Here is a 16,457-nt window from a genome sequence, read left to right on the forward strand (position 1 = left end):
GGCTTAGTCCCTTATTTATCAGAGGTTGCCACAGTGGAATGAACTGCCGAATATTCCAGCATATGTTTTACGCAGCAGATGCCCTTCCAGTCACAACCCAGTACTGAGATACACCCATACACTCTCACATTCACACACACAATCCTACACTACAGACAATTTTCGTTTTACTTAATTCATTTATAGCGCATGTCTTTGGACTGAGGGGGGAACTGGAGCACCCAGAGGAAACCCACATGAACAAGGGGAGAACATGCAAACTTCACACTGAAATGCCAACTGAGTATACTTACAGTACATTAGTTATAAATGATGCATGGTTTCCACTACATTTATTCTTCTATGGTGGGGCGCCACACCAAAATTCACCCCACCACGGCTACATTACAGCTTCTCATTCAAAACCTTTAGTTGTGTTGTTTTTTTTTATAGCGGGTTATAATCAAACCAAAACGTATTAAAACATAATTTAATTATAACAGCGCAAACATTTCTGTAATCGTGGTAGTGCTGTGCGTTATTTGTTTAACCCCTTAAAGTGACATGCTGTCTGACTGACAGGTGCATGATGGATGAGGCCAGCAAACACGACTTAGCTTTCAGTTAAGAACACAGTTCCTTTAATTATACTTCATTTATAGATAAAGGTCTGTGGTTCTGCATGTAATGACTTTATCTTGCTGGAGTTTATAGCCGTTTCACTTTACTTCAGGATGCATTAATGCCGATCTTTAGGTCTATTGGAGACATTCATTAATATTCCTAGCAAATCTAATAAATATTGGAGACATACTCGCTACATAAATGCACGAAATTGCACTTCAGCAGCATTTATTTGAGAGCGCACAAGAAAATCTGCGCTTGAGCAGTGTATATTGGAGGAGCCGTGCAAGAGGTTTTGTGCACCAACAGAGGAAATCTGCACGCAAGCTAAGAGATTTGCATGCTCATATTACATAAATGCGATCTCAAATTGTAATACTGCCCCACTCCATTTGTCATTAAAATAACGCCATACGAAGTTAGAAGATCTGTGTAAATGGCCTGCCACCACAGCGCGAAAAAATCCTAGAGGAAACAATGTGATGTGATGTGAGTGATGTATGTACTTTTTCCAAAATATACTCACAACCGTGCTTTCCAAAGCACGTTTTGCCAGCCAGCAGTTCAGAAAAACAGGAACGAAGAGCTTCCGGAAGGATTGATAAAAAATCTGTTACAACAAAGAAGACATATATTATTCCGTCATGGAAAACCGAAATATTCCACCCATGTAGATATTTTATATGTAGGAAAATGTTACACAATTCACAAATTCTGCTTATCAAAATGCTAAACTAATTGTATAAATGCAGAGAACACAAGTAATTACCATACATTCAAATCAAATGTTTCATTATTTTAGAAATAAGTTTGCTATAAAAACACACTGTACATTTCATACTGCAACTCAAAACTTTCTAAAGTGCAAAATGTTTTAAAGGCCAACGCATAAGATGACTGTTTTAGCTTGAATATTTTATTAAACTGGTACTACAACATGTAATTTCAGAGAGTGAATGCACGGGAAATACTATATGATTGCTAGGCAGATGATTTAAATGTTATCACTCTATGGAAAGGCTGTAATCAATAGTTATCAGCTGATAGATAGGGACCAGTAGGGGGCATCTGCGCCTACTGGTAGGCTCAGAAGGCTGCTATCATCCATCAACATGGTTAATCAGCTATAGATCATCTGATCTATAGTCGGAAGTTAATAATAATTATTAATTGCATTTTTAATTGCAAAACAGATCTGGATCTGGAGCCTTCTCTATTAGTATAGCTGATTTACCATGTGGATAGATGATAACAACCTTCTGAGCCTAACAGTAGACGCAATAGTCCACTACTGGCCCATATATATCAGCTGAAAACCACTGATAACGCCCATTCAATCGAGTAATACTGTTCGAAGCAGGTGTGCTAAAGTTTTTTCATCATCGTAAAAAAATCCAGTATTTTTTTTTTTTGCTAATCTTTATTTCTTTGTTTAGCACCCTACCATCAATACACTAGCTCCAATGTACTGTATAATAGAACAGTAATTTCCAAAAAACGTAAATTTACCAGATGTCCTTAAAAGTCCAGCGATATGATTTTAAGCAATCCTTAAAAACATGCCTCAAGGACCATTTAACATCCAATGACATCCAAAGGCGCATGATTACCTTTTGATTTGAGACAAGCTCACAGAATAATAAAGAGAAATCTGTCTTGACAACAAATGTTTACATGGTAAACACATTATTCTGCAACAGAATAGCAACCGCAAGGAGTATTTCTGTTGCTAGGGTGTTCAGGGTGGTGCTATGAGGTTGTTCTTTGTGGGTGTTCATAGTGGTAACCAAGTAGGGTATTCTGGCTGGTTGCTAAGTCATTTCTATGCTGTATTACTGGTGATTAGTTATTGACCCAAGTCAAAACAAATATGAATGATATTCTGGTGGTGTCTAGATGGCTCAAGTCCCTTCATCAGAGTTAGTCTTAAGATTTGTTTGATTGTATACTGCAAAAATGATATACTTTTGAAAACCACACCTTTTAAAGTCAAATAATTAAGACCTTTTTTGAGTAGAGGGTAGTAATTTATTTGTTAAAGTTAAACACTGAAAAATCCCTAGGTGTAAGGTGTAGTACAAGTAATGCAACCTACATATGTAATTAACCGGACAGTTTACACAAAAATTACCAAAATATTTAATAAATGTAGAAGTTTTTTGGTCTGTTGAACACAAAAGACATTTTGAAGAAAACTGAAAACCTGTATGACTACCATAGAGTGAGTATATTGTGACAGCATGTTGGGTAACTATCTCTTTAACATGAGCAGATTAAGATAATAATGAACTTGTTATTGTGTCTACTAATTAATAATTTGTCCATCATTTATTAATCATACTTCAACATTTACTAATGCATTATTAAAATCCTTGTTAAGTAAGAGAGGATGTACATTTAGATATTGTTCTTGCAGAATAAAGCCAGACAGGGTTACCAGCAGCCCTATGCAAAGCACATGTATATGTGTATACATAAATATGTACTGTATATGAATATACTCACAAACAGTGAAGATTATTTTTATTACCCAGTTGAGCTGCATTATTAGTTTTGGTGGTTATTTTCCGGGGATTACATACTTTGCAAAGTCATGATTGACCAATCAAAGACAAGTAAGTATTGCAGAGAGCAACAACATTAGTTAATGCACTTCAAGTGCAGAAGAATAACACTTTACTTAAAGGGGCTGCTCATTAGACTGCCATGAAACTTTTATAATCATGATATGACACCAAGTGGCAACAAGCCATTACGGAAGTAACTGAAACTGCAATTCATCGACTCGCCTTTGAGGGCTGGCTCCAGGAACTCCAGGGGCTCTATTTTGACGATCCATGCGCAAAGTGCAAAGCGCTGGGCTCAAATGCATTAAGGGCTTGTCAGAATCCACTTTTGCTAAAACAAGGACAAAAAAAATCCGCTTTGCGCCGTGGCGCATGGTCTAAAAGGGTTGAGCTTATTTTCTTAATGAGTTATAGGTGTGTTTTGAGAATAAACCAATCAGAGTCTCATCTCTCATTCCTTATAAGAGTCAGTTGCGTCACGCCATAAGCGCATTTGCTATTTACATAACAGACTTTGTAAGTGGACAAACTGCGCGTTTCACTAGCAAGAAAACAGCTAAACAGAGCATCTGCAGCGCGAGAATGAGAGATAAGGCCTCATCATTATCTACTTTCACTTTCACTCTCATGGATAGGGAAACCTTGAAAGCACAGACATCAGTTAGCCTTTAAATAATTAATTTAGCTTGTTAAGCGCAAAGATTTGTTTCAAAGTTATTTCTAAATTCAGTTTTAATTTCCAGCAAATGAATAAATGAACAATAATAATGAAGTGTGTTCAAAAAACTGAGTTATATCCTAAAACATGCTGTGCCCCATATGGTCTGAAACCTGACAGTTGGGCAAATCTATTCTTGTTTTTAATAAAACAAATATGAATATGCATGTAATAAATAATACTGCTAATAAGAATAACATTATACAAAAGCAAATTGTCATGGATAAACTAAAAAAGACCCTGAGATGAAAAAGGCATAAAAGTATGGTTTTTATATTTATGTAGGCTAGAAAATAATATGTTTTCAATATTTTAATCCTTTATATTTATATCCTTATTATATCCAAAATATTTTAATTCTTTTTCATATGTAAAGACGTATTGCTGTACATTTTGTGTGTGTTAAGCAGTGTGTGTAAGCAAGGCGCACAACTAATGTGCTCTGCACTAGACTTTAGACCGGCTTTGTTCTGGTCTATTGAAAAATCTATTTTAGTTTCTCAAAATAGCAACGAGCCAGCAATGCTTCTTCCTTTTTCAATCAGAATGCCTATGGGCACACATATGAGCGCAAATGCATATGCTATTTAAACACAACGTCAACAAAACGTCAAAAAGAATCTTGCGCCAAGCTGAAACTAGCAAACAACAATTGCGCCGTGCCTAGCGCCACATTGCACCGGGTGTATGATGGGGCCCCAGATGTTCATCGACTGCAATGCTAATTTTGCCAATTTTACAGCTGATAAAAACATGTTTACAGCCTGGTACAAAAGTTGGTTTTAGTGTATCCTTCATGACAACTTAGAGGAGGGTGAATTTTTGAAACTCATACGTTTTGTTTATATTAAGTTATATTAAGTCTATAAGTCATAGGTAATGAAGTATTAGGCGTTTCTCCCAAAGAAAAGCCTGTCTAAGCAAAATGCTAGCAGGTATCTGTAGCTCCACTGATGTTCTGCCTCTTTGCCCTTTTTTGATAACCTCTGGTCGGTGCGATGACACGTGAACCAAATGGTGACGGATGGCCACGCCTACTTGTTGCTTCATTTGTCCTCTTCAGAAATGTATGGGTGACGTCACAAATACTACGTCCATATCTTTTGCAGTCTAGGCATACTTTTTATGTCATTTTAAATGCAAAGATGATATTGGATGATAAGTCTTTATCATGACAACTTGACATAAACAAATACACCATAACTTGTCTTTGTCATGACACTGACATTATCAATACAATATAACTTGTCATGAATTTGTCATAAATATGACTCTCATGAGCTTATTATAATTATGTCATAAATTGTATTAATATTCTTAATATCCACTACAATGACATAAATTAAATTTCTCAAACAATGCGATCTTTGCATTTAAAATGACAAACCTGAGCTAACGACACTTCTAGACTTATTGCAACTTAAGTTATCATAAGCATGCATGAAATCTTCATTTTGGTGTCTTGAAAGTGTTATGAACACATCCTTCAAGTGTTTTCACAAGAACTAACAACAAACAATTTTATTTTCATTGATTGATGTTAAAAAAGTTGCATAAATACTGTAATAGATGGATTTTTCATTATTTGTTCAGGTTAGTAAATACATTAACTATCATTATTACATGCTGTCTGGATTACTCGATTCTGATTGGTGAGTCTGGACATTCCAAGGTATGTTATTCTGCGATAGCAACCACTAAATGACACAGGCTCAACCAGAAACTTTGAAACATATTGACTGTCATTGAATACATTTAAATCTATATACTTGCATCCAATTATTAGAATTATTAGCATCCAATTGCCAGTAATCCTGTTGGGCTTTATTCTGGGATAACAACCTCCTGGATGTAGTTAATCGCTAACTGAACTAATGGTACCTTATTGTAAAATCTTACCCCTGCATTCTTATGTATTAAACAATTTTGCTCAGATGTGGCAATGTCAACATGACTAGAATATTATTGTTAGCTTTATTAGTGTTTGTTTTCTGATTATATACAGTATACTTACTCCAATTACAAAAGGCACGGTGTCAATCAATTCCAAGATAAACGCCATTTGAAGTACCTGCTGCAATATGTTACCCTAGATCAAAGAAACACATTAGCACAAATATTATCAATGGTTCCATATAAAATCTACAATTAGATTGTCTTTTTCAGGGTCATTGCTTAGATAATGCTTCTGACATTAGAGGCTGACATTATAGACACAGCAATAATACAATTCATACCCTGTATCGTAGATATGTCAGTAGGATTCTCATGAATAAACAAATGACAGCAACAGACACCTAAAACAAATAGCTCTGTCATAATACATTCATTCATTAATACAAATAATATTAAATATCCTTACATCAGTTTTATGATGCAAACTTTTCACAAAATCATTTAAAAACACTGCAGTGACAGACAAACCAAAAAGATTTTGGATGTTAAGTAAGATTTATAAGAATACCTGTACAGCCCAAAGTATTTCATTTCGATCAACCCAAATAACCGGAGCCCTGGTAACAATAAAGGATTATTAAAAAGCTGCAAATAAATAAATAAGTAAATAAAAGCAATTTCACAATGAATTTCTTGGAATACACACCAGTCGATTTCAAGCAGGGTATAGTTACCGTGATGGCTTGAGCTAAGAGAAGAGAACATGTTTTATTTTGAAGCAAATTTCATTATGGAGCAGTAATTTCCATAGCATTATGTAAACTGAAAGGAAAAACTTTGTAAACATGAATCAAAAGTTACTTGTCCATAATGAAACAATACTGTTGTTTCTAGTTTTATACCACACAAAACAATATATATAAACTAGAAGAGTAAAGTTAGTGGACAAACTTTATAGTGGCTTGAGAAATCCTAGTCTGAAACTTTGAAGTAGCTTTAAAAATTAAATAATTAACGTCATTTTAAGAGGTTTGAAACAGCATAGATCGATAACTACATATAAGGTTTGTAGGTTTCTGGAATGGCATGTTTGGTAAGGTGTTCTGAGGGGTTGCTAAGGGGTTGCTAGGAGGTTGCTAAGGTGTTCTGAGTGGTTGCTAGGCAGTTGCTAACATAAATTACAATAGTTCTAGTATGAATTAGCATGTTGCTAGCATGTTTCTAGGATAAATTGGCATGTTGTTAGCATGGTTCTAATATGAATTAGCATGTCGCTAACATGTTTCTAGTATAAATTAGCATGAATTTAGTATGAATTAGTATGCTACCAGTATGTTTATAGTATGAATTAGTATGTCGCTAGTATGGATTAATATTCTAGTATGGACTGGTATGTTAGTATGTTTCTAGTGTTGATTAGTATATTACTAGTATGAATTGGTATGTTATTAGTATGTCCAATGTAAAGTCAATGACAGTTTTTTACAATGGAAGTCTATAAGACAATTGCTAAGGTTCCGTAAGTGGTTGCTAGGGTGCGGCTAGTAAGTTAAAAGGTAATCAGTGATCAGTATGACAGTCAGTTTTCGGAAAACCGTAAGTTGGATTAGTTGGAAAAGATATAGCAACCCGAGTCAGAGCAGTTAGGAGGTTTAGTGTTAGTTTAGGGGTTGTAGTATGAACGGTCTAGGAGGAGATGCTTTTAGACATTAGTCTCAGAAGAAGAAGAAGACGAAAGAATAATATGTTTATGTAGTCTAACAGTATGTTGGCTTTCTCAAGCCACCATAAAAGTATGTTATACTGTAGGTAGTTGTAGAAAATGGAAGATAAGAAATTAGAGAAAGAACAGTGAATTCATTATTTAGTGAAGATTCTCAACTTTTTCCATTTTCTTTCTTTAAAGCTTATTAAATACCCAAAGTGAATGTATTAACTGACGACAAAAAAAAAATCTGATGGGAACAATCACATGTGCTTATGACCCTTCCTAAGAAAATGTCTGTCCATCAAACAATTCAAAATATATCTACCATTGTGTCTGATGTTTACAGTCAGTCAGCACTCTGGATACATACAAAATACAGCTCAACACCTTGAGTGACAGATAAAACACTCTCACACTGAGACCTGAGGAGTACAAATAGTGTTTAGGAATCATTTAAGACAGTTTTATCAGACATAACTTTCCAAGACATTTTGAAATTTTAATATGAATAAATATTTCAACAAAACACATTTTCTATTATGAACTAAAAATACTTCAAATAACTTAAATGTTAAACTAGTGTAGAATGTTTTTGGAACCAGACAATGTCCTTTAAAATTTATTTTCATAAAATTTATTGATTCAACATTTGAGAAGTTTTCAGGAAAAGAAATGTAATATTAATAAAAACTTACTTGATCGTTGGTTTTTGATCAAGTACCACTGGAGACGTTCTTTGAAACTACTTTCTTTGACAAGGAATTCAACCTGAAACCTATGCAGCAACGCAAATGGATGACAATTAGCTATTGAATAATTATTAAACTACTATTACTCTTGTTAAAACCTTAAGGTGGTTAAAAGGTGATTAAAACCTGATGCACATGTTCTATTTGTTCATTCATTTTATTTTTGGCTTAGTCCCTTTATTAATTAGGGTTTGCCACAGCGAAATGAACCACCAACTTATCCAGCATATGTTTTATGCTGCGGATGCCCTTCCAGCCGCAACCCAACACTGGGAGACATCCATACACTCATTCAGACACATACACTACAGCCAATTTAGCTTATTAAATTCACCTATATACCACATATCTTTGGAATGTGGGGGACACCAGAGCACCCAGAGGAAACCCACGTGAACATGGAGAACATGCAAATTTCACACAGAAATTCCAACTGATCCAGCCAGGGCTCAAACCAGTTGCTGTGAGGCAATCGTGCTACCCACTGTGCCATCGTGTCAACTGTTTCTTTTCTTATAAATTGATTTTATTTGTAAAATATACCGTATATTTAGTAACTGAAATGATTGTACAATAATAAATAAAATATGTAAAGCAGTCAAATACAGAATAAGATAGTCTGGCCTCTGCAATGTTGTTTATATTGTGGAATACATGCAGATACACATTGAGTGGTCTCAGTACTCGGATTTAGAAGGAGAGTACTTCCTAGGAGGAATCTGTTATAGAGATGCTAACATAAGTTGTACCAACTCTAGGAATTGGATCTGGATTGGTTCTGACAGAGCAGGACAAGTAAAACAACTGAGCATCTGTACTTTCTGATTTGTCTCATATCCTGAAGGAGTGTGGTTACAATAGAAATGGCATACGGTGGACTTGGGCCACTGTAGCATTTTTCCTGGAAAAAACACTGGAAAATGCCAATGAATATACCAAAAATCATTTAGTCTTGGGGTCTATTTCCATTCTCTTAGAGACACTCTGCTCCAGGACAACATGTCCAGTTATAAGTTCAGCTCTCACAATAGGGAAGGTTGGGCTATGCCTATACTAGAAGATGCCTCACTACAGTAATAAAAGTGAAGTGAGCCTTGTCAAGTATGGTTTTACCCATACTTCATTAACCCATCCAAGTGCACCCACACTTTTTTGTATTTTTGAGGACACAGTGAGCATACACCCAGAGCAGTAGGCAGCTATTAGCCGCATTTTCACTATCGGGCCAGTGCGAGCCAGGGCTTTCATCGGGCCAGGCCAGGCCAATCGCCTGGGAGGTTGAGTAGTTAGGCCAAAATCATGTTGCGTTTTCACTTTCGGTGGCAAACATTGCCCACAAATTGTCCCCCGAATCAAACGTCTCACATACACAACCCGCCCAGTTCAGCGGGAATCAGGCAGATAAAGCACACCATCACATAACGATTAAAATGAAGACAACCGAAACAAACAAATGACACGTTATTGTACTGCATTACATTGTATGTCTATATGTCTACATGCATTACATTGTATGTCTTGTATGTCTATATGCACAGGCGTATGTATTTCCATTCATTATATTTGTTTACTCGCCGACCGACATTTGGCATTGTGCATCGAGTGGTCTCGCCACTAACAGAGAAACCCAGCACAGTAATCGCATCAATCTATTTTGATAGACGTCATCAAACATTCAGCCCAAATGCTCCGGAGAGACCTAAAACATATGACACATATGACACTTCTTTTCAGGATGACAGAAAAGAAGGCCTTTTTTGCTTTCTGCTTTTCACAAAAAAAAAAAAAAAAATGCTCTGTTTGCACAATTTGATCAGCATCATCATATCCAAATACTTTATAAATCATATTTCAAAGGCCGAAAAAGGCGGCCGCTGGCCCCGAGGAAGCCCTTTGACCTGGTCAGGCTCCAAAAGTGACAGTGGAAACAAGACTGGCATTGGCTCACTCTCTTTAGGCGCAATAGAGGAAACGCGGCTATTGTTTCCAGCATCCAAGGAGCAATTAGGGGTTAGATCGATACATCGAAGATGGAGAGAGTGTGGCTCATTCACTCCATCCATCTTCAATTCCTGTTGGGACTGGAAATCAAACCTGCAACTTTTCGATTACGAGGGAGTCCAACTTCCTTATAGGCTACCAATACGACTATCATGATGTCTATTTCAACCAGGACATGGTGACCCTTCACATCAAGTAAAGCAAGAAGGTTCTGAATTCCAAAAAAACCACCATCATCTTCAGGCAGTTTATGTGTCAGTATAATTCCTTATCTGTCCAGGAAGCTAACACGGAGCTGCTATCAAATGCAGTGCCTCAGCAATAATCAAAAACATTTGTCATAGTTAATTATTTCAGGAAACTATCTTCAGGCTCACTCCTGACTGGTTGAGATCTGTTGACATTCAAGGGGCCAAAAGCTTGATGTAGCGCAGACTACGGTTGACCTATCACAGGTACCAAGTCCTGGAAATTTGAGAGGCAGAGGAGCACCACTTTGGCAAGCAGCCTCAGGACCAAGCCTTGGGATTTTATTGATGAATGCGCCCCAAAATGAGATTCATCGCCAAAAGTGAACTTTTAAGGAGATTGACCTTTAATCACAACTGTTCTAAATAACTGAGAAGCAGGGACATGTGCTTCGATTGGACCAGAACCAGCCAAGTGTCTGTGATGTTGATAATAAACAGTCATGTCATGCCGTGGATACAAAAATAAACATCTTTCAGACACACTGATAAAAAACATTTGTGAATAGCCACTGATTAGGGCACTGTTTAAAGATCAAGTCCAGGATGAGACACACTAGGTTGTCAAAAGTATCGAGTTCAGTACCAATTGCAGCATAGGCTCATTCTGAAGACATAGCCCTATATACATTTTTGGAGACTGCCAATTACAGTATGTAGCCAGAAAATGAATGCTACAGGGCGGTATGACACCGTTACCAGCTAACCACTTACATCCATTTGGACGGCTTTCCTGCTGTTATGTTTGTCCAGTAGCTTGACGCATATGGGAATTCGAGTGCGGTGAAGAATGGCTTAGAAAGCAGGTAAGAAAAAGACAAAGGCCAAAAAATAAAATAAACAAGTAAATAACAGGGTGTGAATGTGGTAAAATCTGAAAATGTGGTAAAAATCAGGGGGCTTTTGTTTTTCTGGATTGTATTTCAAAAGACGGTTGGGTTTAGGCAAAGTGGTCGGCGGGTCAATAGGTGCTTTTTAAAATATTATTGGTTGGGTTTAGGGAAGAGGGAGGGTGGGGGATCAGTCGGTTGGTCAAGTAGTTAGTTAAGTAGTCAAGTAGTTAGTCAACAGAGGCCTCTTGTGGATTTAGATGAGAACAGCAAGGGTAAATAAAACTCGCGAGAGAAATTTCTCCTGGGACGTATTTTGCTCTCTCCAGAATTGTATATAGGGGTACGTTTTCAGAATGAGCCTGGGTTGACCAATCGGTACTGGAATTTTACTGAATTCTAATGAATTTTGGAACATTTGCTTCTAACATTACAGTACTGTTGAGCTACTCACTGTTGAACACCACTAATTGGCCATTGTGTTCACATGCTCCACAGAAGTGATTGGCCATGATGGTCATCGGTTCAGCACTCTTCACCTTTCTTCAAAAGTACAAACACAAATACATAAATGGACTCTGAAGCATTTCAAAGATATAGATCGGCTAATCTGTCTTGGCTTTGAAACAATCCCATATTCATGCATTTGTGTTTGCACTTGGTGAAGAGTGGTGAACCGATGACCATCATGTCCAATCACAGTCATTTCTGTTGAGCATGTGAACACAATGGCCAATCAGCAGTGTTTAAGTGCACTCAACAGCACTCAGATGTTAGCGGGAAATGGACATTTATTAAAATATAAGTAGCTACTGGTGCCAAACTCAATAGTTTTGACAACCCAACAATGCCCTAATGAAGGGTGCACAACCCTGCTTCTGGAGATCTACCTTCCTACAAAGTTCAGATCTGACCCTAATCAAACACACTTAAACTAATTAATTAGGACCTAAACAGCATTTAATAATTACAGACATGTGTGATTGATATGAGTTGCAACTGAAATCTGCAGGAAGGTAGATCTCCAGGAGCAGGATTGAGCACCCCTGTCCTAATCCTTTCAGTGGGCATCTCTAAATGGAAGCCAACAATAATATCATCGGGAAGCTCCTCCTCCACTAGCCCCAGAAGAAGATCAACCCACTCACAACAGACAATAAATGCTGGTTCTCACTGGGGATTCATCTTGCTGTAGGGAGAGGCTCATGAGATCTGAGTGACTGTGACCTCACTCAAACCAATTTGCTCAGCCTCTTAGCTTCATTGAAATTCATGGATCTGAGCCATGAGAGCTGAGGAGCTTCTTTAGTGTGAAGATTAGTTAGAGTTTGCTGATTTCTACAATGGTATTCTGCTCACATGAACATCTCAAACAGCCATTCTTTGTTGCTTAGAATGGTCTTAATTGTTGTGCATACAATGCCATTAATGCTAGACAATGATCAACTGTAAATGTTTGTAAATTATGCCAAATAACCTGCATTTCTTCTTCTTATATATTTGTTGTAACTGTCCTCTTGAGATGAACCATCTCATTTTCTAGTAATAAACCATACGTACATAAAAACAAAGCACAACACATCAAAACCACAATAAAACTAAACAATAGACAAACAAGCAGCTCGCTTGAATCACCACCCACAGTCTACAGCTTAATAGGAAAACAGAATCATAAACACACAAAACACACAAATAAATAAATTGTAAGCAAAAAGGAAATCCATTAATCTTAAAGTGGACTTAGTAGGACTTTTTCGATCTAAGAGAATAGGCGAGGTTATTCAAGTCAAATGGAGATTTATATTGAAATCACATGTGGTTAATTTTCAATTTCTGTTATTATTCTATAAATATTGCTGCTGCATATGTCAAAGAGAATAAGAGGACATAAATACAACAAGAACCAAAGAAGGACTATTAAAATAAACACATTTAAAATGAAAGAGATACCACTGATGTACTCTTATAGTTTTCCCTGATAGTGTTTAACTGCTTTTTATACTTTACTAAGGGCTTCATATTGCATTCATTATTAATAATAATTGTGGGGTGTTCTTGACAATGTACCAAAAATAGTCAACAATCACCATGCAATGATGAGTTTTGTGAGGACATCTTAAAACAAATCTACGTGAATTGAAAACTCGATTTAAAGTTTTTGAATGTTATCTTTTTTATTATTGGACTGCTGCTTTAATTTTAAAGGCTTGACTGTAATTGTCTTGGTACATTGCCAAGAACACAGGAAGATTATCATTAATGAATGCAATAGAAAGACCTTAGTAAGTACAAAAAAACAATCAAACCATTGAGAAACACACCAACTTAAACAAAATCAGTCAAAAAAACTGAGGAAACGAAAAATTAGTGCAAGACTAATATGATATAACAGGAATTAATAGGATAACACACAAACTAATATTAGTAGGAAACAGAACAAAGAGATCATGGCAGAAGTGACTATGAATTATTTTCTAATTCATTATTAAACTGAAAAATTTTATTGATTATTTTTCTAAATTAAAGTCATTATAAATTATTGTTAGGAATGTTTTAGCTTTTTCTGATAATGCAGAAAGTTTTTTTTTTCTTACCTTTTTATGTTTTATTAAACATATTTTCAGCAACAAACTACATGATGTAAGCTACGACTTTTAAAGAGAATATAATACATGTGCAATAATTCTGCTGTTAAAATTCGAACGACAATGTGCTAGTAAATATTTTTTATTATAATTCACTTTTTATTATAATGAACATAATTTTAGAAACAAACAATCTACGACTTTTTAAAAGAAAGAATATAATACATGTGCAATAATTATCTATTAATAATAACTAATATATAATAGATAAATATACTAATATATAAATATAACAAATTCTGTTAAATTCAAACGAGAGTCTACTAGTAATTAAGCTTGAAACAAACAAACAAAAAAAAAAAGATCGATTTAATCATTTTGCAGCATGAATAAAATATTAACTGACACTAAACGTGCAATATTTATTTAGTCAACAACTTGATAAAGATACCAAAACATCAGAAACTGTGAACATTTATTTTTTTTAGCTGAACAGATATGAATTTCAGCACTTACTTGGGGTCGTTTTGTTCACGAAGTAATAAATCCTTGAATCTGTGTTTAAGAGGGAAGCGTGTCGCTTCTCTATCATCCATGGTGTCTCTCTAAAGCGCAAAAAATCTACTTCTTACAACTCCGATACAGGCTACGGTTTCTGTATCTTACTTTTATTGCAGATGTCCCCTATATTTCAGCGTTCAGTAGCATATAAATATGACATTGGTTTCCCTAAATCCCTCCCATTACTGATGATTGAGTGACAGACGGTAATGAGTTGAATGTCAGCGGTTTGCCTCATCAGCGCCTTCTCACACGTGCACATTTCGTCTTCAACAGTAACAGATATTGAGGTATCAACCAATTGCTTTTCTTTATGTTTTACTTTGAAAAAATCATTTAAATTTGTACAAACGAAAATATGATTCTCTGTGAAATACAACAAGAAGACAAGCACTTGTCTTTAGTTTTTTTCTTTGCGGGAAATTAAATATGTATAAAAAAACTAGATATACCAAACCTACCTATTGACGGCTTAACTATTGCATTGTGGGGCATGTTTTAACAGACAGAGGGTTAGTTGTAATACGTGCTTTAAAGGCAGATTTCACACAATTAATTTAAATCCAATTTATTTTAAATAGTAGCTGGGTAATTATTTAACTAGGGCACTTTTATGGCCTTTGATCATATATCCAAATACAATCTTTGTCAAACTAACAATAAAGCCTACTTTTAAAAAAATGTACAATATTTTTTTCATATTTTTCAACCTCCTTTTAGGTGTCAAAATCACCTGTTTTCACCTTTTCGCACACCCAGAGTTTTACACTTCAACAATAAAATAACACTTTAAAATATTATTTATCTTGTATCTATTAATGTATCTTATTTAAGCACTAGTGAAATAATCAAGCAAGATGAGAAACACAGGAGAAACCATTTTTGCAGCCTAAAATTATTTTTTATAACAGTGTATATTTTTTAAATAAAAAAAACATGTATGTAAATCTTGTATGTATCTAAAATCTTATATTGTTGTGATTACCGTCTTCTAGGCTAAAATATGAAACCATTTTAAAAGATGTAAAAACACACAGTGACTTCTAGCCCGATTGAGAAAAACTCGACACAGAGTTGGTTGTAACAGGGTGTTACAACTAGGCTATATGTAAAAAAAATTACTCAAAATGTTGTGCATGCCAGGCCATAGATGATAGCTGTAGTAACTTTTTGAAGAAGTTCTATACACCTGCTTCACCAGAGATGATGCTGTAAAAAAGATGCAAGGATCTGTGGCTCTGCCATTGAAGAAAACATTGGCTACCTTAGATAATGTGTGACTTACTATAATAACCAAACAATCACACTATAGCAAAAATTTTTTGTGTCATCTAGTGTTTCTGAAAAAAGCTAATCCCCTTGCCAATTTACTAATAAAATGTACCTTATTTTATATTAGTAAATAAGTAAACAAATTAGCTTTTAGCAAATCTGTCTAAATTAGGATATTAGGACTATCTGCTTGCCTGCATATTTTGATAACTGAATTTGGTCTTTTAAAGTGGTAATGCATAGGCTACCAATAGTTTAATGATAATAAAAATGTTATTTATGGTAACATTAATATAATCAGGTTTAAAAAATGTATAAATAATGTTATTTAACATTATACATACACTCAATGGCCACTTTATTAGGTACACCTTACTAGTACCGGGCTGGACCCCTTTTTTTTCCCCCAGAACTTCCTCAGACATCATTGAACTCATTTTCATGTTCAAGAAACCAGTCTGAGATGATTTACGCATTATGACATAGCGACTTAACCAGCTGGAAGTAGTCATCAGAAGATGGGTACACTGATCATAAATGGATGAACATGGTCAGCAACAATACTCAAGTAGGCTAATGGGTCCAAAGTGTGCCAAGAAAATATCTCTTACACCACCACCTCACTAGATATTTTCTCTTTTTCAGGCCATTCTCCGTAAATCCTAGAGATGGTTTTGCGTAAAAATCCCAGTAGATCAGCAGTTTCTGAAATACTCAGA

The 16,457-nt window shown here is 35.5% G+C and overlaps 2 protein-coding genes across 3 annotated transcripts in view; one reads left to right on the plus strand and one right to left on the minus strand.

The window, feature by feature from the left end:
• kcnt2a (potassium channel, subfamily T, member 2a) overlaps positions 1 to 14,954 on the minus strand; it is a 67,456-nt gene extending 52,502 nt beyond the window's left edge. For both annotated transcript variants that reach the window (XM_073923587.1, XM_068213585.2), the window contains exons 1-8: positions 14,422 to 14,954; positions 8,188 to 8,267; positions 7,818 to 7,914; positions 6,491 to 6,532; positions 6,353 to 6,401; positions 6,126 to 6,185; positions 5,903 to 5,977; positions 1,130 to 1,213 (exon numbers count right to left, since the gene is read on the minus strand). In XM_073923587.1, coding sequence (XP_073779688.1) covers positions 1,130 to 1,213; positions 5,903 to 5,977; positions 6,126 to 6,185; positions 6,353 to 6,401; positions 6,491 to 6,532; positions 7,818 to 7,914; positions 8,188 to 8,267; positions 14,422 to 14,501 — 567 coding nt within the window. In that variant the 5' untranslated portion in view covers positions 14,502 to 14,954. The remainder of the gene's footprint in view (positions 1 to 1,129; positions 1,214 to 5,902; positions 5,978 to 6,125; positions 6,186 to 6,352; positions 6,402 to 6,490; positions 6,533 to 7,817; positions 7,915 to 8,187; positions 8,268 to 14,421) is intronic.
• Positions 1 to 16,457, plus strand: part of ro60 (Ro60, Y RNA binding protein) — a 489,528-nt gene that overhangs the window by 147,902 nt on the left and 325,169 nt on the right. The gene's annotated exons all lie outside the window — the stretch shown is intronic.

This window comes from Danio rerio, chromosome 2 (genome assembly GCF_049306965.1).
Source record: "Danio rerio strain Tuebingen ecotype United States chromosome 2, GRCz12tu, whole genome shotgun sequence".
Taxonomy (NCBI): domain Eukaryota; kingdom Metazoa; phylum Chordata; class Actinopteri; order Cypriniformes; family Danionidae; genus Danio; species Danio rerio.